Consider the following 26,883-nt stretch of genomic DNA (forward strand, 5'->3'; position numbering starts at 1 on the left):
GCGCGGCGGCGGTGCCGTTGTTGGGAGCCTCCTCGGGAAGGCGGCAGGGCCGCGGGAGCCCGCTGCGTTTCCCACCGCAGCCGCGGCGGCTGCCGCTCCCCGAGGCCGGAGCTGAAGGAAGGGGAGCCGCGGTGCTCCAGCAGCAGAGTTTAGCACATCCACAAATCCAATCCAAATCAGCCATTAACAACAGGAGTGTGAGACAAAGAACAGCGTAACGACAGCTAAAGGAGCTTCTGGGTGACAACTGGTAGCGTGTATACTTCCAAATACCAAAAGGATGGTAAGAGCTTTAAATTAAATAAACCAGTTCTGTGAATGAGTAATAAACACAAGTAAGGTGGCACAGGTGTGCTGTTCTGTCCAGGGGCCTCCGGGAAGGACCGGAGTGACTCGAGACTGCGCTTTACAGGATTTTCTGTAGGATGGAGTTGGCCACTTCCAAAGATTCATCTTTCACCAAGACAATGTCATAAGAGTCCATGTATTTTTCCAAAAGCTCGTCTACCTGATTGCAGAAAGCAGAGAGGGAGAGAGACTCGCTTAGATTTACAAGATTAGCACATTTTTCTTCAATAAAATATTGCCCTGTGTTCCCACCAAAAATCAGGGAATGAGCCATGCAAGTATCTGTGGCTCCTGTGAGTGAATTCCGTGCGATGACAGAGGGTAGGGGAACTTAACATGAACTCTGTGTGCATTCCAAGGAATGACACCTAAAATTTCCGCTAGGATTTCACATATAAGGACGGTGAATTGGGAACTATTTTCTCAGGTTCCTGAAAGGCAGACCAAAAAAAAAAACCAAGTGGAGAGGAGTTTTCTCTCCGATGCCACTGGATGCACAATAATTTACCGAACACTCAGTTCTGTCTCCTCCAAGGCAGCAGACACAGTGTGAAGTTGTTGTTTGGAAGACTATAGTTTTGCTCAATTCCTGATCCGGTATTGAAAGGGGTAAAGGACAGAGGAAAAAGGAATTTCTGAGAATTAATTTTTTCAGTCTTTGAATTTTAAATCTTCCCCAAAAATGCCTTTTAATTTTTTTTTTCTTCCTGGAAGAATTTCAGTACAAACAGCAGAGCAATTTGCATTTGTGTTTTCATAACTTGGAGGTCAGAAAAAACCCTCAAGAGGCAAGGAGCCCACGCAAAATGTTTGACATCTCACAAACAAATGCCTTCATGATGGTACTTGGTTTGATAGTCGATATATGGACCTATTGCTATATGGAGCTATAATGGACCTATTGCAAATCCTCACCGTTTCACCCGGGGCGACTTACTTTATCGTTGAGATAGCCAATCTTAAGAATGTGCTCGACATTGGCTACTCCATCCGCCATGCTCAAGTCCCCCTGGGAGTCCCCCAGCAGGATGATGTTACTGTTGTCTTTCAGCTGCTTGAAGTACTCCGTGTTCTTCAAGGCACCATCATGTTTGTTGTAAACATGAATCAGTTCTCCTTTAAATCCTTTTAATATGCCCTATGAAAAAACACGTAAGTTATTTCTGGAATTACATGAACGGATGGAGCCTAGAAAGAAACGGAAGACAGTGCTCTAGGAGCGCCGTTGGGCAGCTTCTCCTGGAGCAGGAGCGAGAGAAGCTGCTGTTAGGTGGCAGGATGCCTGTGGGAGCCCCGCTGGGCCCAGGAGAGGCAGGGGGAGGTGCCGAGAGCTCCTCAGTCTGGAGGAGCTAAAGGAAACTAAACTTCCCTAGTCAGGGAACTAAAGGAGACAAAGGGCACCTGGGCCCTCCGCTAAGGTTTGACCTGTGTCCTTGTGCCTGCTTCCTGCCCCGGGGCGTGTGAGCGGGCAGGGTGGATCTTCCCAAGGGCAGGGCAGCTGCCTGCGCCTCTTCCACTGAAGAGTTCCTCTGTAGCGCAGCTGAAGAGCTACTAAATCCCTCTACCATTAGTATTTTTGAAAAGACTGTATTTCATACATACGTTTTCATCAAAATCCATGAAGTTGGAAACAACTTTGACGTTAGAGTGGTAGACCCCAGCCTGGTGGATAACTTCCTCGAGGATGTCTCCGATCCCAGCGGAGAAGATGAACACAGGGATATTGTGCTCGTTGAGCTTATCAAAGAAGTTCTCGTATCCTTCTCTGCAACACAGGATGGAAATATGAGTCCAATAGCAAATAAAAAGATGGAGGAAAACAATAAAAAGAAGTTAGAGCTCTTTGAAGACTAACTTATCCTCTCTAGAGTAGGAAATGACTTTCCTTAGTCTTTTTCCTCTGCTTACTTTGCCTCCCCTTTGCAGGTTAGCAAGACCCATCGGCCTATCAAAAACATTGTATTAACATCTGATTGTGTTTTCAAGACTTGAAATTGTAAAACACTTCCCCCTTCTCGAACTAGCAGAACTTTCTCTAGATACTTTCAGACTCTCCTTTCAATCTTCCTACTGTAAAGATTTGACTTTCTATAGTTCCTCCTGCAAAACAAAACACCCTTTTTGGTTTTAATTCCTGAAAACATCCATATTGCTCTTTTTTAAAAACTTCTGAAATTTTCAATACTCAAAACAAAACTAATATACAGTATTCCAGTCTCTAAGTAGCACCTCAGCAAATAAGGGGCACTTGTGTCACACAGGCATTGATAGGTAGAATTTTAGACGTGTGTTTTTTTCTCCTTCTGCCATAAAGTTCCTATTGGAACCTCAGCCAGGGAGCGACGGTTCAACCCAAATGGACTGGAGCTTTCAAATAGCCAGACTGTGAATGTCTGTTCTTTGAAAGGAGAAGAACTTACTCAGTAGGACAAACACTTCCACAAATTAAGTTCTAACAACCAGTTTCAGTATTTCAAAATTTACAGATTAGTATTTTGAAGAACTTTAAAATAAATGGAAGGCATTTAATAAAGCAAAGATTTTGCTGGCTTGTAAATAGCCTTTGGCCGTAGGGGAAGAACAGTATCAATACTGTAATAAAATGTCCTCAAGTCACTTTATTTTTTACCTCAGATAAAACTATAATAAGGATTGACTTTTCAAGTTGAAGTCTACATTCTCCCTTTTATTAAAAAAGAAAAAAAAAAAAGAAGAAAAAGAAGAAAAAGCCACCAGTGCAGTTTTGAGAGGGTGAGAGTCTGCAGGAACCAAGTTGATTGAGATGACACTCAAAATGCAGCTTTTAATGCAGCTGAACCCCGGTACTTTCAGATTTCCAGTTTATCCAGTGTGATCATCACAGGCTTTTCGCTGTGAAATATCAGTGCAGGAGACATGAAGAACTTGCTGCACTCTAAGAATTGTGTCACGTTCCATTTTTTTGTAACCAAAACCCACTTCAAGCCAGTACAGTTCAAATCTAAGGAAACTTACTTCAGCATCACATCCGATTCCCTCACAATTTCTGCGAACTTATCCTTCTGCAAGCCTTGTTCTATGAGAAGCGCGTGAGACTTATTGTACCTGCAATACGAATACAAAGCTTGGCTCAAAGAAACCCCATGAAATCTCATTGCCAAAAGCATCCTGCTCGTTCAGGTTAACAACACAGCAAAAGCAGTTGTCACACAGGACTTGGAGATTAAGTCAGTCAAAGCATTAGGAAAAGCTAATCACAGCTATTCATGTGCTTTTAGAGACTTACTATTAAACCTATTATTGGTACTGTTTTGGGATGGGAGATGCCTCTTACCATTCCACCATATATGGGTATTTTTCCTCAATAGTGAGAGCAGGATCAATTTCAATAGCGTAGTAGGTTTCCTTCAGCTGTAGTAACTGAAAGGAAAGAAAAAAAGTGTAATGTCTTTTTATAATGTTTGGTCTAGTTAATCAAAGTAACTTCCTTCTATCTAGTTCCTTTTCTTAGGTATAAGAATCTAAAATACCCTTTGCACAGGTAGAAAGACTCGTGGACACACCGAAGAAGAATAAATGAATACTGTTAAATTCTATGCAACTATGAAGAACAGGAGCATTTCTGTTCTGCTGGTGACAGATACAATTCTAACTCCCTGCAGTCAGTGAGGATGCTCTCACAGCAGCAAGGATTGGAGAGTATCCTTGTCCTACACTGCTGTGTAAGGAAACATGAAGGAGAGACTGAGCACAGAGCAGTTGTCTACAGCAGGAACCAACAGTGATTCTGTTTTCTGATTACCTTTTTCCGACATTCCTCTGTGATGAGCTTGGAGTTATCAATGATGTCTGTAGGGGGTGGAAAAAAAATCTTATGTAAGACCCTGTATTTCTGCTTTTCTCTACAATACTGTAAATGACACAGAAGGCAGTGTTTGAGGATAAACAACTCTGTTCTTCAGAATTGTCTTACCAAAAAAACAACTGAAAGGCATGTGGATTTTTTGGGCGGAGGTTGTTTTTCATGAGTATGAAGATGTATTACAGTTCTTCCCCTCATCTCTGAATCGAGAGGTTGAAAAGGTAATTACTCTTTCTTGAGATGTGTTCCTGAAATAATCACCAGGCATCCTACGTGTTTTAGTATGCTTAGTATATTTAGTCCATTAGAAAATTGGTTCTTTTCATCTGTGGCATTTTAAAACAAAGGAAAAGTGTGAAGACTTCCAAGGGGTTTCTTAGTTTCAGGACTATTATGGACTCTGAAGAAAAATATGTCAACCACGTACAACCACATACAGCTTACAGTTCAGAGCTTAGTTTGTAATTATATATGAACTCCTCTGAATTTAATTTACACTAATGATGATTAAATATATATATACATACACACATAAAATTACACAGACACTCGTTCTAGATCTTCATTACGGTTTACAGTTTAGCTAACACGGCAATATCAAATCTCATATATTGAGGGATAAATGAGATAAAAAATTAAAATCTGTGAGAAACTGAAAGGATTGAACAAAACATTTCATATTTAAAAAAAAAAAAAAGTACTCACTATGGCAAGTTGGACATCTTTTTCCATTGAAGGAAAATCTACTTAATGTCATATCAAAATCTGTAATAATCTATTTAAGAAAAGAAAAAGCAAAACTGTCTTACAACATGAAGGGACAAAATAAAGAATGGCTAGAACTTCTGAATAATCAACAACAGCTGCAGCTGAGAGGCAATTCGAGACTGAACACAGATTTCTCCCTAGTTCCCTGAACTACAGTGAAGTAAGCCATCAGAGGAACGTTTTCTTAGGATTTGTTTTAGTTCCTTTGGTCTGAATAGTTCTTGAAGTTACAAATCTTATGTCTACATCATTTCCTTAATTACAGACTGTTTGAATTATGCTTGAATCGAGAGGGGTTGCTGAGGGAGCTGACAGATACAAATTTTGGAGGACAACTGAAGGCTGAACTGAGCTCGAAAGGCTCAAGCACAGGGGTAGACTTCTGCTACATGTATTATTCTTAAACTGCTGTCTTTCTGATCTGGTTATTCCTAATATTTTTACCTGAAGTTTGGCAGCTCCACCTTTGATAAGGCCACAAATAATCTCTTCTACTCTTCCTGGGTCCTTGATATGGACAGTCTTCTTCTGAAATTCTGGCATCTGTGGAGTAAGAATGAAGAGATACTGACAGAGAAAACCGACTGGGCAATACCCACTGCCCATCAGACTGGAGCTCTGCCCACAGAAACAGTTGCATGTGACATCCAGGCTCAGGTATTTTAATCAGGACAGGAAGAAAAGGGTGAGATTGAAACCTGGATGTACTAACTCAGGAGCACATAGAGTTTTGTTTGCTTTTCATGGGTGTTTTCATTCCCTTCTCAAATTACTCAGTAGGTTTGCACTCAAGGAAAGGATGATCATACTCGCAGGAAATAAAGGAAACGTAGAGAAATGGGACATCCAGAGCCACTTTGAAGCTGAAACGAGTCATTGGGAAATGGTGCAACTTAAACATACTAGGTCTCTTAAACATACTAGTCATACTATGTGCTAAGCACTTGCTTACATAGCACAGCAGACTATGTACTAAGCACTTAAGGTCTCAGCACAGGCAAAGACAACAGTCAGGTTTCAGAGCCCCGTTGTTGTGGCAGCTGGGAATGCTGCAGCACGTGTTGGTTGACAACAAGTTGCCCAACTCCCCATCAGTCTGTTTTCCTGATTACTTATTTCCTATTTTCCTATTACCTACTTGGCCACAAAGTTCCAAAGTAACATATGCTACTGCACCTCATGTTTCTCTTGAATTAAGAGTATTTCCTAAATAGCTAAATTTGTGTTGGGGGGGTGGGGAGGAGTCAATTTTCCCAACTTTCACCTGATCTAAAAGATTCTCTTCAACCCGGCAGAGTCACTAAGGGGAGCATTTAAAGGGAGCAATCTCCAATACAGTGATATTGCCTTCCTTTATACCCATGTCCCACATGCCCACGTGCTTCTCAAAAGCCGTCCTGTAGACTGCTGCCATTGTAACGGGCAAAAGGCAGGCGGAGCAGATCCCTCAGGATGTGCTCTCGTCCAGTCCTTGTCCTGGGGTGGAAACGCCGACAGCAGCATCACTCTGCACGGCTGCTTGTCCAACCTGTTCAGCTCGGGCATGCCTCACTTTCTGCAGCGGTTTTCACCCTGCTTACTTCTGCTCCAGAAAAGCTTGCTTATTCGCTAACCTTCCCCATCTCCTTCTTTAGCCTAACCTTCCCTTAGTGCCACTGGAGCTTATTTGACCCAAATGGCCATGGAGAGAAGTGTGTGCTCCCCAGGATGCTTCCCTTTTCTCTCCTCTACAGAGCTGCCATTGCTCAACTGCTTCAGGCCTCCTCTACCTGCTGCCTGAGCCCCCGCTCATTCCCGGGGTGATCCTGGCCACTCCATCCCATTCACCCTGTTCTGGAAACACCGGATTCAGAACTGGGCACAACCGTCCGCACTGCTCAGCACTGAAAAGGCTCCAGCTGAAAGACTAACTCTGGGCCGTGTCTTTTACATAGTATTTTTCCATAAACATTTGAATACATTTTCTTCGTTATCAATAATGTGGTGATACTGATTCAAGTTCAGTTGGTAATTTGCAACTGGTTTCTCAAAATTACTGTTGGGCAGAAATTGCTGTTAGAAGTGTGAAATTCTGCATTTGGCCTCGCTAGAATTTATCTGCTCTTCCAGACCAATGCTCCCATTTGCCAAATACAACAAATAATTCTAATCCTCCAATATACTTGTGGCCAGTTTCTGGCTAATGTTGTCAAAGATGCTAATGAGAACAGACAGGAGAGATCTTCTAGCAGCCTAACCATGAATCAGTGGTAGTTTTCCATGTTTTCCACCGATCTAGAAAGTTACCTCTGTCCCACAATATCTTAAGAAAAAGCCTCATGATGTAATATTTACTGCTAATTTGTACTATAAGCTTGATAAAGAAAGAAATGGGATTTGTGTCACATTAATTATTCTTCATGAAGCACTGGTACTTACTCATCTCCACATTAACTTTTAGTGTTTGAAAATATATTTTTCTAGATTTTTTTTTTTCTGGGAACTGAATTAAGCAAAAGGTTTTTAATTCACTAAATCATGTTTCTTCCCTTCAACAGATTAAGTTTTATTTCCTTTTCATCTGTTTCCTTTTATTTGTACTTTCCCTTTACTGGCTCGCTCAGTGAGAATCCCTTAATTTGGAATAGTTTCCCCTGTTTTCTGTCTACCTGAGGAAAACCTAAAGGCAGAGACCTCTCCTGTAGAAGTGGTACCTTCTATACTGCGGTAGTTACTTTTTGGGTCGTTGCTCTTCCTTGTTACTCTTATTAGCATAGCAAATGCAGAAACGTGTCCTTGGACTGGCTTCCAAATGTTTGTACCAGATCTGGAATCTGAGAGCGCTGATGATCAGAACAAAACCATCGTGAAAATGCCCAGTAGGGAATTCTTAGGGAGTTGTTTTCAGATCGACATCTGCAGAGCACTTATCTTTATTCACAAATATGGAAGAACAAGAGAATCAAGTGATCTGGTTGCATGAAAGAAAACTCAAAATCTGCAACTCTCTCCAAAGTGTTTTATGGTGTTTCTCTTGCATTTTGTACAGTGCTGGGAGACAAAACTGCAATAGGCAGATAGCAGCTCTTTGGTGGGTACGCAGCACTGTTTATTGTGAGATAAGGCACTTGACTCTGTTTTGCAGTTTTTTCACTGTAAAATGACAACTATAATTCCTTCGGCTTTGAGGAGGTAAACTCTTCACATGCTTTGAGAGAGAGAATGCAGAAATTAAACAGAGGGAAGTGTAAGCCTCGGTAAGAAGCAATTCCAACAGCATTGGGTTTACTCGGACACCAGGCGGGAGCCTTGCTAATGCGGGTGATTTCGAGGGAGGGCCGCCGGGGACGGAGCGGCGCGAGGGAGCCCTGGGCCGGGGCACCCGGCCTGTTCGCTGCGCTGTTGCTTCAGACTCGCCCAGGTTGCGAAACCAGCGGAGGAAGAACACCCTTGGCAAACACTGCAGGGGATGATGTTAAACAAGGCATTGCTTCAGAGCGAGCCTCATAAAACCTTCCTTCTCTAAGCTGCTAAATTGCCGTGCCGGACTCCTAAAGATCAGTTCTGCCGGTTAATTCATTCTGCATATAGTTTTATTTTCACACAAAGATTCAAGTGAGGTAAGAGGGAGTATTCTACCATAGCAGGAGAAGTCTTCTGCAGCAAAAATGAGTCTTCATAGTGAATAAGGCACATGATAAAGCCTCAGGCAACCATGATTAGTCAAAACAGGTAGTGTCACCATCTCTATTTCCTTGTATCTATATTTACAACTGAACATTATACAGTAATTACTTTATTTGGGCTTTATCGTTATTACAAGTGTATGAACTGAGTGTCACCTCCAGCAGGCACCAGTTTTCTGGCAAAATCTTCTCCAAAGTTTAACAGTTCTGCCTAGACTGTTGTTTTTGTTGCATAATTGCCATGCTTCATGGTTGGAAAAAAAAAGAAAAGCAGATTAAAGCTTTCATGGAAAGAGCTGATAAGTCTGATGAAAGAACAAGGTAGAATGAAATAATGCTAATTAGAAAAATGCAATTAATCTGGTAAGATCTGTGTTTTTATTAATTCTTCAAGGAAAGCTGTAGGCATCGAATCTGTATGTACAAAAGTCCCCAAATTCCTGATGTAGCAGCCAAGTGGGGAGAATGTGACTGGAGAAACCACCAATGAAAAAAACCAATAATAATAAAAAACCCTCTGCAGCACCTAGCAAGGATAAGAAAACTTTTAGGAGCTTCCACATATAAGACTAAGGTTACGTGAGCACAGGAAAAGGAATTTGTGCTTCCTTGTGACACCTGAAAGCACATTAAGCAAACACTTAAGTGACCTTATTTATTCTGCTGTTATATAAAGGTCTGAGAAGAGCTTTACACAGGTATGTTACTGAAATAGGTTGCTGAGATAGGTGTATTTTGAAATAAATGTTAAAAGATTACAACTCCCAAAGGTCATCTGTACTTGACACACACCCTGGCCACAAGCATATTCAAGGTTTTAGTCTCTCGGGTTTTTAAGGAACTTTAAAGAGAAGCGCGAAGCGGGAAAGTCAAAGAAAATATTTTTCAGGTTGTACTTGCTTGAGTTACGGAAAGGATAAAAAGATAGGGTGGTTTGTGATAGGAGATGCCTGGATTGAAGATGTAGGAGATTCCTTCCAAGTGCACAGTGTTATAATCATACCTTGATGAAGGAACTGTACTGGGTTCACGCAGCTTTGGAAATTCCCCAGTCCTACAAACCACAGAATTTGTCATTTAGAGCAAGGATAGTTCTTAAGTACATGAGACATGCAGCTATGCAACTGGGTCAAATAAGGACGAAAACTGCTTAATGTAAAGACCATTTTGAACTTCAGATTTAAAACAGTTTCCTACGTGCAACCAGATTGCAGGAGTGTGAATGAGGCTGCTTTCATGCTTTATTTGGGTGCTGCACAGAAACAGCTTGTGCAGGGAGAGGCCAAACAAGGAAAAGCACTTTAAGAGCCAAAGAAAGGTCCCACTAAAGCCCCGCACCAACGAGTTTAGGGGAAAGACGAGGGGAACTACCAGTGGTTCTAAAAAGGTAAAACCAGAAGCAATGCACGTGATGTGGCATCGTACCACTAACCTTATGCAATAGCATTTCATAAGCCTTTAGAACAAAAAAAATGGGGCAAAGTATTTCTGTACTGATAACCTTGTAAACCTACACTACCTGGCATATAGGATTTAAACCTACGCTACCTGGCATATAGGGTTTCCATATTACCCAATGACTACTCTAAGGTGGATGCCTCTTTAAAGCACTGTACCTGGCATCACCAACTGATAAAGATTTAAGGGAACTTCTCTATAAATGATCTATCATATGTCTATCAATCTCACTGATTGATAGAATACTTGTTGTTAAGCATTAGCATCTCATGCCTAAATTCTTAATAATAAAAAAGGAATATTGTCCTCATACCTGCAGCTATCATAAAGATATAAAAATAATAAGTCATAAAAGTGATAAGATAATGTAAAAAAAAAAAATCCAGCCATGATACTATATTTTAATTGCATGAGTACTGACAGTCTGAGAATTTCAATTATCACTTGATTTCTTTCTTCAGCTTTGTTGGTAAGCCGGCCTTAAACTAGCCTTGGTTTCAAAGCTGCTAACAACTTTTGATGTAGAGAACACATGAAGGTGACACAGCAAGGACAGGGAGCTATTAATGTTATTTGTTGAGCAAGTAAAATGCAAGTCAAAATGATAAAACCGGTAAGAATCTGTTCTTTGTAAATTTTATATCCTACTTTAGAAAATGGTAAAAGCCAGGAAGAAACTATATTTATTTTGGGAACTGCAAATGCTTGATTCCAAGACCTGAGACTAGCTATCATATATACTCCCTTATAAACTGTACCAAAAAAAGCAGGACAGGACATCAGGGATAGCTGTGAAATCTAATGCTGTGGCAAGCTAAAAAAAAATCGGATATCAGCTTTTCTGGGGGCAGAAAGCAACAGTTTGATGAAATTGTAAAGAAAAGGGGTATTGTTGCTTGATTTACATTTTTATCTTCTTTACTATTCCCTACTTATTTTGATGGTATTACAGAACGTTATTTTGATCTGCTTACTCTACAAAACAAAGCTCATTAGAAAACTGTTAAAAAGCCTGCAAGAATAATGTAACCTAAGCTATTTGCAGCGTACGAGTTGCAAAACACCACACTGAGGTCATAGGAAAATCGAGCGGATGGGAGTGTGTGTGTTTGTTTCTCCCCCCAGCTAGATACACACATGTGCCCAAGTAGAGCTTTAAGGGTCTTGGCTTTAATTCAGACAGAAATTTGACTTCTGGCCCATAAGTGCAAGCGAGGTTTCTCTCAGCAGCCCCAACTGTCAGCAGGTTTATCTGCTGGGCAGGGACATCGAAAGCGACCGCCCTTGAGTGCGGTCGCCTCCGTCCGCAGGACTGCGCAGCCTGAGCTCGGGGCAGGCACCTTTCCTTTGGCTTACCAAAAGCTCAAAAGCTAGACCCTACTGCAATTTATGTTCATATTTAGCAATTACTTTTTGTAGGTTTTTTTTTTTTTTTTTTTTTTTGAGATAAGTAGTCTTAGGACTATTTCACATAAGACTATTATTATTATTATGGAAATGTAAGGACTGAGCATTGAAAATAATCACATTTGCTTGATAGCAATCTGCCAAACCAGAGATCCAGCACTGGCTATGTGAAATAAATGGAAGGCCTTGCACTTCCTAAGCCTAAACCACTCCTAAATAAATAAATAATGCAGTACTAAGTGCTGGGATGCATTCTATTTTTTTTCTGTTTTTTTCTTATTTCAATTTTAGTTTAAAAACGGATATAATTAATATATATATAATTAAAATGTGCTGGATCCTGATGTTTAAGAGGAAAAAAAAAATGGAGAGACAGGGTAGACAGAGAACACGACAAGAGCGTTTTCCCTGGTGCTCCTTGGGGAGAGTACCTGTGCGTTGAGCTTAGGGCACTCCTGATTCTTCTGTCCTTGACTTTGTCCTACGGCAGCAGCACAGGTGGCAAGCAGGGTCCAGAGACGCAGGGCTTGCATACAGGCTGCCAACAAAAACCAACCAAATCCTCTTAAGAATTGGTCTGCTGTATTAGTCGATCTCTGCTATTCCTGCTGCTCAGAAATGAAAGCAGACATGTACGGTACAGAGCCAGAGCACTCTGGAAGTACCTACATTTAAGGCTAATCTGATACCTATTTGAAAGCAGATGAAAATGTAAGCTTAATTAACCTCTTCAATAAAAAGCAGTAAATGTATTTATTCCTTTAGCGCTGTTGATAATTCTATGCTACCAAACTTATACTTTAAAGTGTAATTTGTCAGGATAAACAACCATAAATAACAACTTAGCTAGCAACAAGCCTGGTTTAAAAAGGCAAGCAGAAGACAGCCAGCGCCGCTGACAGGAGTCGCGCGCACTTACCGGAGGGTTTTGCAGGAGCAGCTGCAGGAGCGAAAGAAAATTCCTCTTGCTCGGGAAGCACTAATATAGCCGCACCAGGAGCAGCTGAGGGCGTTCCCAAGCGCGGCCTGACTAATCCCGGTGCGGAGCAGCGGCTCCGGGGCCGGGGGCTGAGCGCGGCGCTCGGCCAGGCCTAGCAGCCGCGTCCGCCCTCGCCTGCGCTCGCCCTCCGCGGCAGCGGCGCTGCCGCGCACAGGAAGGCCCTTGGCTTCCAAGGCAAAAGCCTCCTTACTTTTTACCCATTTCCTTAGAAAAGCTTTCAAAGGATTTTAGCATTTCCTGTGGCAGAGCGCCACAGACTTCTTATAGCTCTTTGCTACTGGCTGTGTTACCATTTAGAAGGAAGTACAGATTTATCTGTGTAAGAGCAGCAAATTAATTACTTAATGAATCCTTGCTTTGACTTTAATTATCTCTGCGATGCTGGCACAGGCAATCCAGGCGGCTTGTCTGTCCAGATTATCGGGAAACAAGGGGCCTCAATGTGCTTTGGGGGTTTGTCATCGGGCAAACTGCCAGAGCAGGAATTGCTTCTCCGTGAGATAAAAGATATATTAAAAAGGCGCTGTTACTATTGTTATTTTTTTTAATCGCAATGGGACAAAGAAGGTAATTTCTAACCTTATGCCTATTTACAGTTGTGTAGATGATGCTGGGAAGTGTCATATCTGGTTGGTATTTGTTAAGAATCCTAGTGCTAGGGCAACATTGCCAGCTTCCCTGCACCATGCCACACTTCCTGCTTGACCCCAAGTGCCGGTCTCAGGCTGTGAGAAACAGCCACAGCCCTCGAGACGATTTGTATGTGGCCGGGGATGTGCTTGGAGCAACTGCCAGGAACAGCGCAAGGAAAGGTTACTACTGTGGCAGACCCTCGCTATAGGGGGTCTTAGGCAAATTTACTTTTAAAGAGGATATATATATTCTTCTATATTTCAAAAAGATAGACTCTTCTGGGAGTGGCACAGTAGATCCATATATGTTTGGTGTCCATATACCAACCACAGGTTGATACACATACTGTCTGGATTCCTCAAACCGTGACCAATACAAACTACTTTCATTTTTCAGCTTTACACGTGTTTCGACCCAATGGAACAACTAATGGATACTTCAGCTGAGAACTTTTCCAATGCTGAAGATTGAACAAGACTCCCAAAACACAGTAGTTAAGTTCTAAAAACGTTTTAAAAAATATATTAAAAATGTAATACAACCCTGAAGAGACTACACCGAACTTAGTTGGTACTGGCATTTACCAGGATTTATAGCTCTTATTACATCTACCTGGTATAGCACTACCTGATCAAGTACACTGTTACAACTGTTAACATACATGTAATACTACCTCTTATTATTTAACTGTACAAAAAGTTAACATACTTACAGTTTATAATATCTACCTTCACAATAGCATACGAGGATGCCACAATATAACATCTTATCTTGACTAGATATGAACTATTTGCACAACAAGTGCTGTGCTTCCTAGCAGAACAGGATTTCTATTTTCAGTTGGTCTTATGAACACTGAAGGAAAGCATGCCTGCCAGCTGCGTGATGTAAATCAGATAATGGCATCACTTTACGGATTCTATACACAAAGAAGCTGTAAAGCAGCTTTAAAGATGACAGAGCTAGGGACGCAAGTGAGTTTTGTGAGACCTCGGGAGACTGGGACTCGTGGGTGGTGGAGCTGGGCTGCTGATATTCTGGTGCTTCTCAGGTGTCATTCAGTAAGAAAAAAATCATTCTAATACATATTACATGTCTTAACAATTTAAGGGAAATCGGCTTGCTCTTTGGCGAAGTTGAAAAAAAAATCCTGTATTTCATTCTTTCTTTTATGCTCATTTATGATTTAATTGAACAAAAAGGTTTATAGAAATTAACTCTCACCTTTAGAGAATACTAAATAGTATTAATGAAAGAACTAGAAAATGTTTATGTAAAAATTTGTTTACATTATGTAAACATAAAGACATCCACCATCTATCTCTTAAAAAAACCCCACTAATAAAAATGTAATTTCACTCTACAAAGATGCAGTACATGAAACTTCTCACCTAAAAACCACAAAGGGCTGTCTCTGCACCTCAACAAAACTTTAACCTGAAGTGCTTTACTTAAGTGACCGACAGAAAATAACAGCTACGCTCCTGCTGACTTGAGCCAGATCAACATTAGTTTTACACTGTTTAACTTCTGTTCTGAGGCAAATTAAAATTACTTTTTGTTTTTAAACAGAGATCAAGTCCAGCATGACCCCGGAATAATTTCTACTCTTACAATTTTGAAGGTCAGTTAAAAATATTTTAAGCACCACAGACTAAAGCAGGATAGTTATTTCAGGAGATAACTTCTATTTTAGCCCTCTGTTCGGCCAAGGGCCAATCAAATACACATCTCCTCGGCAGAATATTCTAAGCAGCAGAGAAGCTGCCTTAAGACATCGGACGATTTGTCTGCCTTGTGAGACCAGGAAAATGTTCTGCCTTACACTGCGGTGTGTTAGGTTAGCGTGTTTTAAACAGATTCAGGATGCTTTCAAAGAGTGTGAAATACTGATTCAGGATGCTGTTTGAGAGCATGGAACACTGAAAGTTATTAGTCTAAAACAAAGAAAAAAAAGGTTCTACTGGTCCCTATGCACCTTTGCTCTAAGTTTCACCATTTCTTTGAGGAAAGAAAAGAACACAGCACAGATGGGTTACATAAGCATGTCACTTGAACTGTTTTTTAATAAGAAAAAGACTTGAACTAAACTGCCACTAGGTTTTAAAGATCAAGCAATATTTAAGAGTAATGTCCATTCATAAAAATGAGAACATTTCCTATAAAAATCGGAGATAACTGAATCCTGTGTATACCGTAAATATCAGCTAACCTTTCATGAGCTTATTACCTTCCAAGTCTTGTCTACTAAGCCTATTACAGACAAACAACTTTGACTACATCCACGTGCATGTAGAACTTAGCAGGGTTACCTGGGCTTGCTGTTCTAGTCCAAGGATAGCTTTAACCACTATGATTTTTTTCCCTGTTTTTTTTATTCTGTAGTAAGTCTATTTAGTGTATGCTTTTCAAAATAAACTACCTGAGGTAGTTTCCAGAAGACAAGGAATACTGACTGAACCCAAGCACCCCAGAACCAAAATGAAGCAGAAGAAAAGAACCAAGGTAAAATAATCTAATCTAAATATGATCTTTTTTTGTGTTTTAGTGAATGAAGCTGATGAGCAGAATACTGATTTGCTTCCAGCAATATCTTTCTATATTCTTAAGGAACAATTACAAGGAGAATAATGTAAGTGTCATGTTAAACAAACTGGGATAAATAGAATTTTGGAAGAGAATTTTGGAAGTTCACTGTAGGGATGTGGTGTGAAAGAAAGAAAGAAAGAAAGAAAAACAGCACTTGCTAAAAAATAATGCTTAGAAAGTACTTTTATTCTGGACTGCCAAAGAATACAGCCAATGAGAGCAACAGTGCTGCCTTCAGAATAAAGATTTGAACATTAATAAATCCGAAGGTGGAAAATGGTAGGAAGGAGGTGGCCAACAAAACGATGACATAACAAGCTTTCAAGATTCATTATTTTCATTTTAACGGAGATTGTGTTTTGGCTACTAAACTATCATATTTTAAAAATACATAAATTCAGGCACAAAATGGATGTTGGGGGTAAATACTGTATTAAAAGATATATTTAGCAACCCTGTTCAATACAGATTTTTTAGATCTGATCGGAGATATCAGTTTTTATCATACATGAGAAAATGAGTGACAATCTATAGTTTTCCCTTTCAGTATGAAGGGGATACAGAAAACGATTCTACTGCGCTCAAATGTGCATTCAAATGTATAAACAGCTAAACTTCTGAGGTGTTTCTTTTGTTGTGTTTAGCAATAGTTAATCGCTATGACATTGCACTGAAAAAATTATCTCAGTAAAACCAATGTAATTCATAAAAAGAAGGCTATGTAAGTATAGATTTTAAATTTAGGAAGATAACTGTGCATTTTTTTAAACCTTGGTATCTCATCAGTTTCATCAGGACTGAGCACAGGTTTTACGCTGTCAACAGGACCAATAATTAACTTACATTAAGGTCATGGAAGTGAAATAAATTACTTTGTTTCAATGATTTCTCAAGGTGGTTACTCTAAGAAAGTCAATAAGGAGTTTAAAATAAGTTTCTTATCTGATTCTGCAAATCTAGAAATCTAAAGCAAATAAGAGATTAAGGATCAATTTGAAACCTGCAGGAGACCATGCCTGTCGCAATGCAAAATGAAGCTGGATGTGGGGATGAAAGAATAAAACTCTGCAGGATATGGGTCCCTTGGCACCTTCCTCTTGCGCTCGTGAAGGCCACTTTAATAGCAGAGATCCCTATTGCTAATAAATCAATGTACATTTAGCATCTGCCAAGAAAATAAGAATGAAGGCGGGTCAAATATATTGTTTAAGTGCTCTTTTCAGTACAGAGCAAGTCTAGGTAACAGAATACAGCTAAGGGACTTGGTGGACTTGCATATAAACAAGAGTCATTTTTCTTTAACACACAGGTGTGGTTATACCCCTACACATTATAATTACGTATTATTTGTCATAAAGCTCAGAACAAACTGGAACAACTATGACAGTAGAATTTTGATACTTGATGTGATATTTCAAATCCTCTTAGCAAGTAGCAATTTTTCAGTATTTCATGTGATCTCCCCCTCCCAGTTATTACCCCAGGCAGATTCTGACGGAGTGTACAAACTGATGAGAACCAGTTCTGAAAACTCTGTGAGGGAATGAATGAATATAGCTCAGGGCTGGCATCTTTGGCCCCGATTGCATCTGAGGGGAATCAACTCATCTCTGTGCTTCAACATTCTCTCAATCCATGACAGAAGATTTTCTTGGTCTTTGTAATAATACTGCACTTGTGACTATTCTTATGATTTCTATATTCTTGTGATCTCTCTGTATAAATCCATTATACACTTGCAACTTAAATATCAAATACAATTCTGGTCTGCCTACCTCAGAGAGCTAAAACAGCAAATGATACTAAGAAAGGCAGTAGGAAGGAACCATGATATGAAAAGCTTCAATACAGTGAAGAAATCAATATACTCATCCTTCAGCCAAGAAAGTAAATGAATGGATGGCATGGGGGAGATTAACAGGGAAAGGCTGCTCACAATCTTTTCCAGTTTAAGGGTGAGGAGTCATCATGTGAAATTAACAGGAGGTGCACGCCAGCAAAGGAAACCAATGCAGAACACCTATCAACGTCTGGAAGAGCAGTCTGGGCAAGAACCACAACTGCTTGTGCCATCCATAAGCTTTCCTCCCTATGCATATGCTATAGGCCAACTGCTGCATACACGGTAAGAGTATCATCTGCAATCATGTTCACGGAAGGTAAGTCAACCCTTCTCTTTTGTAACACATTACATGGAGAATCATTCATGACTCAGGATAGCCATTCATTTACTTTTCTTTCCCCCTCCTCTCTCTCTGGTTTTTTTTTTTTTTTTTTCTTTTTAAACCAGTTTTCTGTCAGATACAGAAAACTCATCTCTGACAAATTAAAATTTTTGAATTTGATTGCTATTCAGTTTCCTTTAATGCTGCTATATTTAGAATATGTTGGAGGACAGCCTCATATATGTTGGAGAACATCTTCATATATGAGGATAAATGTTGGAGTTTGGCTATCTGAAAGAGGCACATCTCTTATTACACATATTCTAGTGCCTACTGGAGGAAAGTTTACTGATGGTAAATACACTGACACCATATTGATGTATCGGTACAACTAATCCCTCTACAAAATATCTAATAAAAAGAGAGGTTTAAGTATCAACACGATGTAGATATTTTTATCTTTATATCTTTATTCATTTGTGAAATTTTACTTTGCACAGGAACATAATTTATCAAGTACACTTGAGATCTTCTGCAAACTGTAAGTTTGCCTTTACACATTTTTTTAAAACAAAATATCAGGTATATGTCTATTTGTACACTGAAAGAACTTACAGTAAGTGCTTGTTTTCCTAGAAGCAGCTTCCCATGTAACACTGTCTAGAATGGAATTTGCATTAAACCCAAGGCCTGGATTGAAGCAGCTGCTGCTGCTGATTCTCCTCTTCTCTTATCTGCTTGTAGGAAAAAAAATCTGCTTAGATTCACTAAGCCTAAGAATGCTGTATCTAGATCAAATAAACTCTGACCCTTAAGTGACGAGTTGCAGGACCTACTTTGAAAACAAAGTCCCCAGGACAAAGTTTAATCCACAATGAATAACCAGACACTAAACTCTGCTGGAAGAATGTAGTGATAATAATTTTGCAATTGAAGTTACATATGAAGACAATCACATTAATGTCTCTACTGTTGGGATGTCTTCTAGTACAGACACTCGTTTAAAAATTATCCAGTAATTGTAAAGATGAAATCCAGCTACTTATCGCTCACTGTAAAGGTAAGAGGGAGCAGGACAGGTTGTGGTGTGATGGATTGTTTTGTTTCCATGTCCCATTTTTTCATGGCTGTTTCTGGATGCTGGATCCATTTAATGATACAAGTGGATGTTTCTTGTTTCTCTGTGCATTTGCTTTTTGGAAGTAATATAAAGCATGTTCAAAACCACTGATGCCAGTTATTCACTGCAAGGGCAGACACAACGTAAAATTAAAACTTAAGAAACTAAAAATATTTGGATAAAAATAACCAAATGCATTGAAAAACTGACTCATAACTAATGCAGTAACATCACAGAAGGAGAGCGTTTCTCTTACGAAAAAAGACTGAGAGCAGGGCCTGTTCAGCAAAGAGACTGAGAGGAGATCTTATCCCTGTACACAACTACCTAAACGATGGGTCCAGTGACAGGACAAGAGGCAAAGGGTACAAATAAAAAACAGCAGGTTCCACTTGAATATTAGCAAAAGCTTCTTTAGCGTGAGGGTGACAGAGCATTGGAAGAGGCTGTCCAGAGAGGTGGTACAGTCTCCATCCTCAGAGATATTCAAGTCCCGCTTGGATGTGATCCCTGCAAGGTGCTCTAGGAGACCCTGCTGGAGTTGGGGGGTTGGGGGTTGGTCCAGAAGTCGCTTCCAACCTCAACCATTCTGTGATTCTGTGGGATTCAGTAGAACTCATTCTGTCTGAAAACAGGGCATAATACCTCAAACTCTATGTAAAAACAAAAGCTCCAATAATTTTGCAGTATTTCAATGATGCAAATTGCAAAGCACAAAAACTGTTTTGATAACGGAGGTGGGAAGTAGGCTAAAGTTTACAAGTGGGAAAACAATTACAATTAAGTAAAATGACTCTTTCTTGAGGACAAAATCAACTCAAGAAATCTCAAAATTTATATTCAGAAACTTTGGGAATGTTCAGCACCCAAGTCTAGGCCTTGGCACACCTCTTTTAAAAAAGAAATCATGAAAATTAAAACTACTAAGTGCTTTAGTTTTTTTTTTTTTTTTTTTTTAAAGTTGACATACATGAAAGCAGAAGCTGCATTTCCTTCTATTACTGTGCATACTTTACATAAGTTTAAATAATGATTATTTACAAAATTCTTTTTGCGTTTGTTGTCTGTAAGCAAGCTGGTACAACTCTGTCTTCTTTAGTGACACCACATGAAAACAAGAATATAGTTAATGTTACTATTTAAACTTATGGGTTGCCCTAGTTGATATGTGTTCTGAAACCTTAAGCCTATACTCATTTGTACTAAAAAATACCTCATTTTTAAAAAATATTCAAGTAATATTCAGTAAATTTAAAAAGCTTAGCTAAATTAGAAAAAGCCAGAACTTTTAAAGTTCAATTAAATAAACAGAGGTGGCCAACAGAATCGCTGCAGGTTGCAGCTTCCTGGCAGTGTTAGTCAAACCGCTGCATGACTGACATAGGACTAGGGATCTGTCCAGAGTTTGCATCGTCAGTTCACTGACGTTTCGCAGCAGCTGATCGCTGGTGACTGCTCTGGATACGAGACAGAGCAGCTGCTGTCTGGCAAGCTGGTCAAAACAATTGCCATAGAAAGAGCTCTGCCCCAGGAAGAAACAGTCACTACAGATCAATTGCTGCACAGTAACCTGGCTGGAAGGCAGCCACAAATTAGACTTGTCCCCTACTACAGTGCATTTACCTATGACCTTCTTTTGCCTGGTGTTCCCTGGCCTCATATCACATGGGAAGAGTCCATGTTGGGTATAAAAGGAGGCCAGGAATAGCAGTTGGGAGCTATTTCTGCCTCTTGGTTGCAATTAGCTGTGATGGGATCAGCCACATTTCAGCATGGTGAGTGACAGGCAGCAGAGATGTAGCTGCTGCTCTAGGCCCTCTGCGTGTGGATTCAGTCTGTCCACATATGGGTCTGATCTGGAGCCAGAAGAGGCTGAGAAAAGCTAATCACTGTTGGGGACGTTCTTAATGGTTGGTGCATTTCTTAAATGACAAGTTGCTTTAGAAGTGCTGTATATCCACTCTCAGAGATGTAACGTGCAAACGGATACAAAATCCACACTAGGGCCACCTGCTGTTCGGTGCTGTCTCCTGCAGCTAAACTAGCTAAAATTCAAATACTTAGAAAGTATTATCTCACAAAGATGCCAGATTACAGAAAAAAATCTGACCATATGACTCTCTCGTACTAAATTTTCGTTAAACCTCTCTAAAAACCTTACTCTTTACAAGCTATAGCAGCAAATGTACTTGTACATATTCATATACAGGGAAAGGAGAGGACTGAAGCTAATAGCCTGAAGGCTACTAGCAAGAAGAACATGCCAATAGGAAAAAAAAATCATGTACTGTATAGTATGCAATGACTTCTAGTGCTAATAATAGGCAAGAGGTAGCCATTCTAGGTTTCTGATGTACAGAATTCCAAAAGTTAAGCTGTTTTAAAATATTTTCCAGGCTTATACAAAGCAGGTACATTTAAATTCATTATTGCATTTACACACAGAATTCCTCTGTCCATAAAGGCAGGAATCCATGCCTTGGTTCTCTTCAGCACTTACATTGATCTATTTAGTTATTCTTAATAAAACTTCATAGTTCTTGTTAAGACTAATTGCTGAAATGCTGTGCATCTCAAATGCATAACAAGAACAAATCTGCTCCAATGCATATATTCAGAAAAAAAAAAAATTACTTATTTTGTTTGACAGTTAAAAGTAACACGCTTAATATTTGCAGATTTTTTGTTAAGGGCTTTAATCTGTGCAAAGTTTAATGGAAGATATACAATTATAGCTCAAACAGCAATTAAGACGTACTGCAAATAACTAAATCACGTGCTAACATGCCTTAGCACGTACAAAGCATTTATGAAAAGGCAGAAATGCCTCAGAGCAGAATGACTCACGGAAAGATCACTCTACTCTTTGTTTCAGAGGAAGTCTTTCCAGAAAAGATATACAAAAGTAGCAATTCCTAAATACTGTTCTAAGCCTATACCTACTTTATACATTGTATCCTAGCATTCACTTATTGCTATTTACTGATCGGGGTTCAGTTTTTCAGGTGAAGTCAATCATCACAATTCATTAATAAATGTTAGGAGCAGGATGAATCACTTTTCAGAGAAACTAAATCAGTACCAAAGACTTAACTGACCTTCCCAAACCCATTCATTGCAGAAATATATGTTTCAAAAACCATAAAAAAAGACAATTTCAGATAATTAAAACCAACTTCTGAAACAGATGGTTAAACTGAAGGATCAGCTAAATAAGATTAAATATTACTATGAGTAAAGTCTGCATAATAATTACTTTTTTGGTTCTTAACTGATTTTGGAAGAAAGCAAATGAGATCTTAAGAGACCTGTTTTTTATTGTTGCTGTTTTTTTAAGATTTACACATGAATTAAAGAAAAAAAACAAAAGTAATATCTAAGTAAAATCAATATGAGTTACAGTGAAATTATTTCTCTTGCACCCTTACAAGTTCACTTTACAAACCATGTTCTCGGTTCCCATATATCACAACTAACTGCACAGCAAGGTCTACAGACAACATAAGCTTGTACTAATTATGCTGATGCTTGTCACTGTCAGTCTCTGTCTGTTTTTTTCTCTTGATAAGTGCAGTCTGAACAAAACCACATTTCATAGCTATGTAAAATCTCCTTGGACATATCAATTCTAATGGGGTCTTAAAAGCTTAACAGTCTTCTAAAAATTATTCAAATAGTCTAGTTCCTGGTAATGTAAGGGCTCCTAGTCATGTATGGGCTGTTCTGTTTCTTTGATTCATACCATGGCACCATTCCTTTGAAGCATTACTAACCCCACGTGGACTACATTAGTGGCAGGCTTCCCAGGTCAAAACATTTTAATTATCACTGCAATATCCAGAGCCCGTTCCTCAGCGATAATTTAGAGCGAGTCCATAGTCCATGCTCCTCCCTCTCCCGCTTCTGCTGCCTCCACTTCCTTTAGAAGAATCCGCATTTACCTGGGAATCCCTCATGCCGGAGCCCTTCGGAGTCACCGGGAGCGCGGCGCTGCGCATGCGCCACGTTCCGTGCGCTCCTTCAGCCCCTTCCCGTAGGGGTCCTCAATGACCCGCGCCCTGTGATGTCACAGTCGCTATAGTAACGGGCGTAAACACTCGGAGCGTCCCCTGTGGCGGCCACCGATAGAGGCCAGTTCTGGATATCCCTACGCCGTGCGGGACACGGCAATGATGTGAATAAACTCTAACGTGGCAAAAAAATCATGCATTTCCATCCCTCCTCAACATATTTACAAGAAAATTGGTCAGAAACATTTAATATGAGTTTTAATTTTCCGTTGTTGAAATTTGATGTAAAGCCTTTTCCTGTTAACCCTACATTTTAGTTAGCATGGGCTACTACTTAAAGACGAGGTTTTTCATAAGACCTAGGCAACACTTTCCTCCCTTTTGTCTGCGGCCACTTCATCTCTGAAGACTTTCTAAGGGTTCCCAATGCCAGCCAAGAAACGTCTGTGTGTATGGCCAGTCACCTGCGTTGCTCGTAGGGATCCACAGCTTCACTGCAAGACTCTCTGGGGCCTGGAAAATCCAAGAAGTTGAGTGCTACTCTAATACTGTACCTTTTTATCTCTTTACAGTAGCTATCAAAACTTACTAAGTAGTTACGTGAAGAATCTAATTAACCTCCCTTTTAAATCAAAGTTAGCAACCTCACTGATAATTATTATGTTCACCTGACTTTAGGAATATTTTTACAACTGCACAGAAACAGCAATCTGACTGTGCAAGGTCGTAAGGTAGAATCTGCCTTAAATGATTAATAAAGACAATACATTAATTCCTTAATCTGATTCCAAATGTAAATCTTTGCTTTTAAATGAGATGCTGTAATTTCATGATCTCTATTATGCTTGAATTTGTGTACTGGGCTAACTAATCATTAAAGATATTCATCTGCTGAAATAAGAGGTATATATTTATGAATTTGTTGATTCATTTTTATAATCCCTGAGATGTTTTCCCTCATTTTAGAATAAATAATCCAGTAATCTTAAAGTAGATAACCTAATGTAGAAGACTAAATTGGCAAAGCAGTTTGTTTATGGCAAAAAGCAGATTTCAGCAAAGCAGTAGAGTCTTCTTTCCCACTTTGTTAATTATGAATTTAGTTATTTACCCTGAATTACAGATTGGAGAACAGGACCTCAATGCAAGAGCTCCAAAGGAGTCCCTCCTCCTGGTAAATAAAAATGGATACACTGTGGCTTGTAAATGACAGATGTTGGAATAAATCTGCTTTGGTGGTAAAAACTGTTTGAGGAAGTTCCACAGAATACAGCATGTTCAACTAAAACAAACACTTAAAAAGACTCACAGCCAACGAACTAAAGTTTGTGAGTCAAGGAAGCTGCCAACTCTAATTAATCCATTGCCCACTCAGAGAGTTACTGTTTCAAACAGTATTCATGTGTTGTATTTGATAAAACATTTAAATGTAAACAAGTTGACAGGGTTTGAACAAGCTTTGTTTTTCTCTTGGAATTTAAAGTTGAGAAAAGCTTAGATCCTAAAATCAGAATTGCTCACAAGTTGGTGAGACCATTATAGTGGTCTCTGAGTTTGTATGGTCAAGCTTTTCAATCTTCGTATAACTCTCTAAATTAAGATGTATTATCAGCGTTAAACATAAAGGAATAATTTCTAGTTAACCAGTATCATACTGCTATGGATTTTCAAATGAATTTTATAAAATCCTACTATATAGTTTAGAGGCATATTTACGAAAACATCTAAAACCTCTCCGAAGTGGTAGTCAAAAGATTCTGCTCTTGCACAAGCTGTTGCCAATAAGAGGAGAAACCAACAAGCAAATCAACCCCAAATTACTGAATGGTAATTGGGAATAGTGCTGAAACATCTTTTTTTTTTTCAGTGGGAAGCAGGATGACACTTACAAAAGCACACCGGGGAAATCTTCTGAGTCCACATCATGATAAATTACTCTGTACAACTTCCACTGACAACTGTTGAATTACATGGTCAAGTCAATAGACATTCCACTATTTGAATAAGTAGCTGTAGTATTTTTTTTTGTTGTTGTTAAAAGAAAAGTATGTTTTGATGTAAAAATCGGGGGGGAAAGCTTTACATAAAGGTTTGTAGAGGATATTACAGAATATTCATTGGCTGTCAGGAAGCGACCTGATTGCCGATTTCAGTTCGGTTCCTTAGCACGGTGGTGTCCGAATCCTACACTCAAAATCGGAGGGTTTGAGAGCTCAAGACAACAGCGAGGACCTTTTAGCAAACACCTCCTCAGCAGCAGGCACTCAAACCACCCTCTGAACAACACGTTTCACATGAGCGGCAGACGCGGAGCTCACTCAACCTTCCTTTTATAGCAAGGTGCACAAGGCAGCGCTTCCTCCTGTCAACACGGGGCCGCGCACACCCGCGTTTAGCCCTGGGGGCTGCTGTGCTCCCGCCGCCGCGCCATCACCACGTACCATCTCGATGATCTTGGTCTTCCTGCCCGTCTTCTTCTTCATGGTGAAGATGTACTGGGCGAGCACCACGCCGCCCACGAGCGCGCACACGCTGGCGCTGGCCACGGCCCCCATCTTGGCCACCGCGGTCCTGTCCATGGTAGCTGCGCGGGGCCGCCACCCGCCCGTCGCCAACCGCCGCGCAACGGCCGCAACGGCGGCGCCGCGCGCGCCCTCCCCCCGCCCTTCGCGGCACGCGCCGCCAACGGCCGGGCGCTCGTCACGTGCGCGCCGCCTGCCGGCGGTTCCACCGCGGGGCAGCGGGGGGGGAGCGCGGGGAGTGGGGCGCTCCCAGGAGGAGACCCCAAGGGCAAGGAGCGTTAAAGATTTCTGAGTTGTGTTTAAATAGGGCAGAGGCGTGTTGGGAGGATGTGTGTGAACTCAGAGGCACAGGGAAGGCCGTTACTTCTCCCACGTCTCCTCTCCCTCCACCCCTAGAAGCAGTGGCAGCGCCCAACCGCCCTGGGCGCGCGCCGCTTCCGCCTTCCCCGGACTACAATTCCCAGCGGCCGGCGGGGTGGGTGCCCCACCCTTCCGGTGGGCGGGGCCGGTTGCTAGGGCGCCATGACAACGGCGCTGAAGATGGCGGCCGCGCCGCCGCCGTGGGCTCCATAGCAGCTCCTCGTCCCGTGTCGCCTCCGTCCTTCCCGGTGAGGCGGCCCCGCGCGGCTTCACCCCCTTCTCCCGCGCTCTTTCCGTCCTTCCCCTTCATTCCGGTTGATTTGGCCCTGCCGCGGCGCGAGCAGCGGCGGGGAGGCGGGAGCTGGGGTAGCGCAGCGCCCGGGGCCGTTAGCCGCGTTTCCCCGCGGCCTGCCCGCCGCCTCGTGCTCCCCCAGAATAGCGCGATGGGGCGGGAGCGGGCGGCGGAGCGGCGCCCCATCGCGCCGAGCCCCGCGGGCACGTCGGCAGGGCGCCCTTAAGGCGATTACTGCGGGCGGTGCCGCCAGAGGCTGCCCGTGTCTCGAGGGACTTTTCTAAAATAAGCTCCCTTAGGGAGGGCCTGCACCCGGGGCTGCTTTTTTTTTCCCCCTAATTCTCTTTTGTGAGAAGGGAAAGTCGAACTTGAAAATGTCTATTTCTTTTTGTTGCTTGTTATAGAAAGCTTGTAACAGTTTTTAAAAGAATTGTGTTTGTTTCTTGCTTGAGGGTTCTGTCATAATTGCCAGTGTTTATCACGAGTAGTCTATGAATTCATCACAAGAAATTCCTTATTTTCTTTTGGAGTGTACCATTTCAGATATCTGATACTTGATTAAGGGCTTCTCAGTGACAGTGGCGTAAAGCTAAGAGACAGAAATACAGCAACTGCCATTAAAGTTAAAGACCAAGTGATTTGTATGGAGTCATCCATCAGCGCTCAGGTGTTCACAAGAGTTTGCTTCCCTTTCAGTGAAGGAGA

The 26,883-nt window shown here is 40.9% G+C and overlaps 1 protein-coding gene across 4 annotated transcripts; it reads right to left on the reverse strand.

Annotated features, from left to right (window-relative positions):
• On the reverse strand, positions 1-25,588 carry NT5C3A (5'-nucleotidase, cytosolic IIIA). Of its 4 annotated transcripts, XM_026052330.1 has the most exons (11): positions 25,446-25,588; positions 11,919-12,025; positions 9,626-9,676; positions 5,402-5,500; positions 4,895-4,964; positions 4,130-4,176; positions 3,662-3,747; positions 3,343-3,432; positions 1,951-2,113; positions 1,286-1,486; positions 1-508 (listed from the first exon to the last, which is right to left on the reverse strand). In XM_026052330.1, exons 4-11 carry the CDS (start codon positions 5,498-5,500, stop codon positions 407-409), a joined length of 858 nt encoding a protein of 285 aa, XP_025908115.1. In that variant the 5' UTR covers positions 9,626-9,676; positions 11,919-12,025; positions 25,446-25,588; the 3' UTR covers positions 1-406. The 4 variants fall into 4 exon arrangements, with proteins under 4 accessions (XP_025908115.1, XP_025908116.1, XP_025908114.1 ...); XM_026052331.1 differs by lacking the exon at positions 9,626-9,676 and having other exon boundaries at positions 25,472-25,583; XM_026052329.1 differs by lacking the exon at positions 9,626-9,676 and having other exon boundaries at positions 25,446-25,494.
• Between the last annotated feature and the right edge of the window lie 1,295 nt (positions 25,589-26,883).

This window comes from Nothoprocta perdicaria, unplaced genomic scaffold (genome assembly GCF_003342845.1).
Source record: "Nothoprocta perdicaria isolate Ctin4 unplaced genomic scaffold, notPer1 scaffold_87, whole genome shotgun sequence".
Taxonomy (NCBI): domain Eukaryota; kingdom Metazoa; phylum Chordata; class Aves; order Tinamiformes; family Tinamidae; genus Nothoprocta; species Nothoprocta perdicaria.

Bases quoted from the DNA above. Each gene is read 5' to 3' on its own strand.
- NT5C3A (XM_026052331.1), bottom strand. From the start codon at position 25,583: ATGGACAGGACCGCGGTGGCCAAGATGGGGGCCGTGGCCAGCGCCAGC. The intron at 4,965-5,401 runs GTAAAAATATTA...TTTCTTAAATAG, and splicing joins GTGGAGCTGCCAAACTTCAG to ATTATTACAGATTTTGATAT. The intron at 1,487-1,950 runs GTATGTATGAAA...GTTTTTTCATAG, and splicing joins TCATGGATTTTGATGAAAAC to GGCATATTAAAAGGATTTAA.